The sequence below is a fragment of the Chlamydomonas reinhardtii genome, chromosome 1 (assembly GCF_000002595.2).
Source record: "Chlamydomonas reinhardtii strain CC-503 cw92 mt+ chromosome 1, whole genome shotgun sequence".
Lineage (NCBI taxonomy): Eukaryota > Viridiplantae > Chlorophyta > Chlorophyceae > Chlamydomonadales > Chlamydomonadaceae > Chlamydomonas > Chlamydomonas reinhardtii.
The window spans coordinates 7592883-7595249 of NC_057004.1; the positions used below are offsets into that span (position 1 = coordinate 7592883).

At 66.3% G+C, this 2367-nt stretch overlaps 1 protein-coding gene across 1 annotated transcript in view; it reads right to left on the reverse strand.

Moving 5' to 3' along the window:
• CHLRE_01g054800v5 (uncharacterized protein) overlaps positions 1–2367 on the reverse strand; it is a 13806-nt gene that overhangs the window by 7357 nt on the left and 4082 nt on the right. The window contains exons 10-15 of the mRNA XM_043059027.1: positions 2049–2092; positions 1571–1725; positions 1225–1382; positions 858–974; positions 455–550; positions 70–242 (exon numbers count right to left, since the gene is read on the reverse strand). Of these exons, the coding sequence (XP_042928941.1) occupies positions 70–242; positions 455–550; positions 858–974; positions 1225–1382; positions 1571–1725; positions 2049–2092 (743 nt within the window). The remainder of the gene's footprint in view (positions 1–69; positions 243–454; positions 551–857; positions 975–1224; positions 1383–1570; positions 1726–2048; positions 2093–2367) is intronic.

The window sequence follows — 2367 nt, forward strand, 5'->3', positions numbered from 1 at the left end:
GCCCTCCCCACCCTCCTCCCACCCAATCCCCGGGGACTCACCGCGGGGCTGGTGCCGTCCGTCACGGGCACGCGGAAGTACTTGACCGCGAAGCCCTGGCTGGTGAGCCCCGCATACACCTCGGCGCTGGTCTGCACGTCCTCCGGCCCCGCAATGGTCTCCCAGGCGTCGCTCAGCTCGCCCACGTGCCCCGCCGCCGTGCTCTCGTACGCCAGCAGGATGCGCCCGCCGAACTTCTGGGCCTGTGCGCGCGTGTGCGTGTGTGTGTGGGGGGGGGGGCTTGTGTGATAGGGGGACGAAACCCGTGTGCCTGAAGAATAGATAACTCGTGTGAGAGGGGAACGAAATCCGTGCACCTGACCTAGCAACCCCACCCCCCCACCCCACACACAAACACACACGCGTGCCCCCCCCCAAAAACCCCCCCACCCCCTCCACCCACCCCCGCCCCCACCTCCGCCAGCACGTCCCGCTTGAGCCGCTCCTCCATGCTGGCCACGCGCTCGGCATCAATGCCCGCGTACTCGGCCATGTTCTTGAGCGGCCGGCGCTGCGGGGGGGGGGGAGGCAGGAGCGGCCGAAGGGGCGGGGGGCAGGGGAGGTTGTATATACCAGCCCCAAGTAAACCAAACACCAAACTAAACGAGCGGAACACAGGGAGAGGCGTTAGTTGCAAGCGATAATAGGGTTGTTGACATGAATTCAGGTGAGGAACATCGAGGGCGGCGGGAGCTTTTCCGCCTCCCCACCAACGCAACACAAACGACCTGCCCCCAACCCCAACCCCAACCCCACCTGCCGCCGCCCCCCACCTGCCTCCCCTTCCACACACATACCCGCACCCCCCGACCGCTCACCTCCTCGCGCAGCACGAAGGGGCGGCCCTTGATGTACACCACCGGCTCCTCGCGCATGTTGATCCACAGCGCGTGCACCCGCTTGGAGGCGTTGGGGCTGGTGCTGCCAGACACAACCTGGAGCCCACATGGGAGGGGGGGGACATAAGGGGGGGGGGGCAGGGGGGAGGAAGGAGGTGTTGGTGGGGGTTTTGGGGGAAGGAGGGGTTGGTGGGGATAAGAGAGGGAGGAGGGTTCTCAGAAAGGTTTGTTGGGGGACTGCCCATTGGGTTTGTAGACCAGCAGAACCCCCTATCTCTTCCCTTCCACACACACACACACACACACACACACACACACCTGCCCCCCCTCGCTCTCTCCCTCTCACCCTCAGCACCGCCACGATGCCCTCGATGGTGGGCATGCCGGTGCCGAAGATGGGCATGCCGGGCAGGCCGCGGAAGTTTGGCGCGCCGTCAATGGGCTGCGGCACCTTGTGGCTGCGCATGCCCGGGAACTGGTCCTCCTTGAGGATGGTGAAGGGGCCTGCCGGGGGAGGGGTTACATTCATGATTAGTTAAGAAGTGAAGGCGTAGCCAGGTACAGCAGCATAGTAGACGCGTTGTTGCCGATGTCCGTGAAGGCGGGGAGGCGGGGAGAGGGAGGGGCTACATTCATGACAATATAAGAGCGGACACCCCACACGCAGCACCCCCAGCACCCCCAGCACCCACCCAGCACTGCGCCGCTGCGCGCCGCCGTGACGTCGCCGCTGGTGGGTCCGGCGGGCAGCCCCGGCGGCGCCTCGGGTCCCGCTGCGGCCACGGCCACGGGCAGGTGCAGGTCCAGGGCGGCCATGGAGTTGCGGCGCAGCAGGCGCATCAGGATGCTGGGGTGGGAGGTGGGGTGGGGGGCAGGAGGAGGAGGGGGAGGGTTACATTCATGACGAGTTCAGGAAGTGGTGGACGGTAGACCATCTTGCGGGGGGGGGGGGGCGCGAGGTGTGTGGATACAGCAAGGGGCGGGTGGTGGGTCGGCAGTCCAGGCCTCCTCCCACCAAACACCGTACCGGCTGGAGGTTGACTCTGCCGCCCGCCCGCCTGCCCACCCGGGCTCCGCCCGCCGCGCCGCAGTGACGTGCACACGCGCACATGCCCCTCTGTTTACCCCTGTGTGACCCCCCAACCCTCCAAAACCCCCACCAGCACGCACCTGCGCAGCTCGGGGCGCGACGCCATCCAGTCCGCGAAGCTCGCCTGCGATACACACACATGCACGCAGATACCCCAGATAGCCTTGTTGACCCTTTCCTTGCTGCTTACAGCCTTGCTACTGGAACCCACCCACGGGAAACACGTGGCGGGGGGACATCGTGCGGCTGCCGAATACACCCCTTCCCCAGTTTCCTACGCCGGTTCCCTCAACCCCCCATGCCAACATCCCCCTCAAATCCCACTCGCTCAGGGATGCAAACGGCCCCCCACCCCCCGGTTCGTTCTCCACATGAACTTCCTCCACCCTCCCCCCCCTC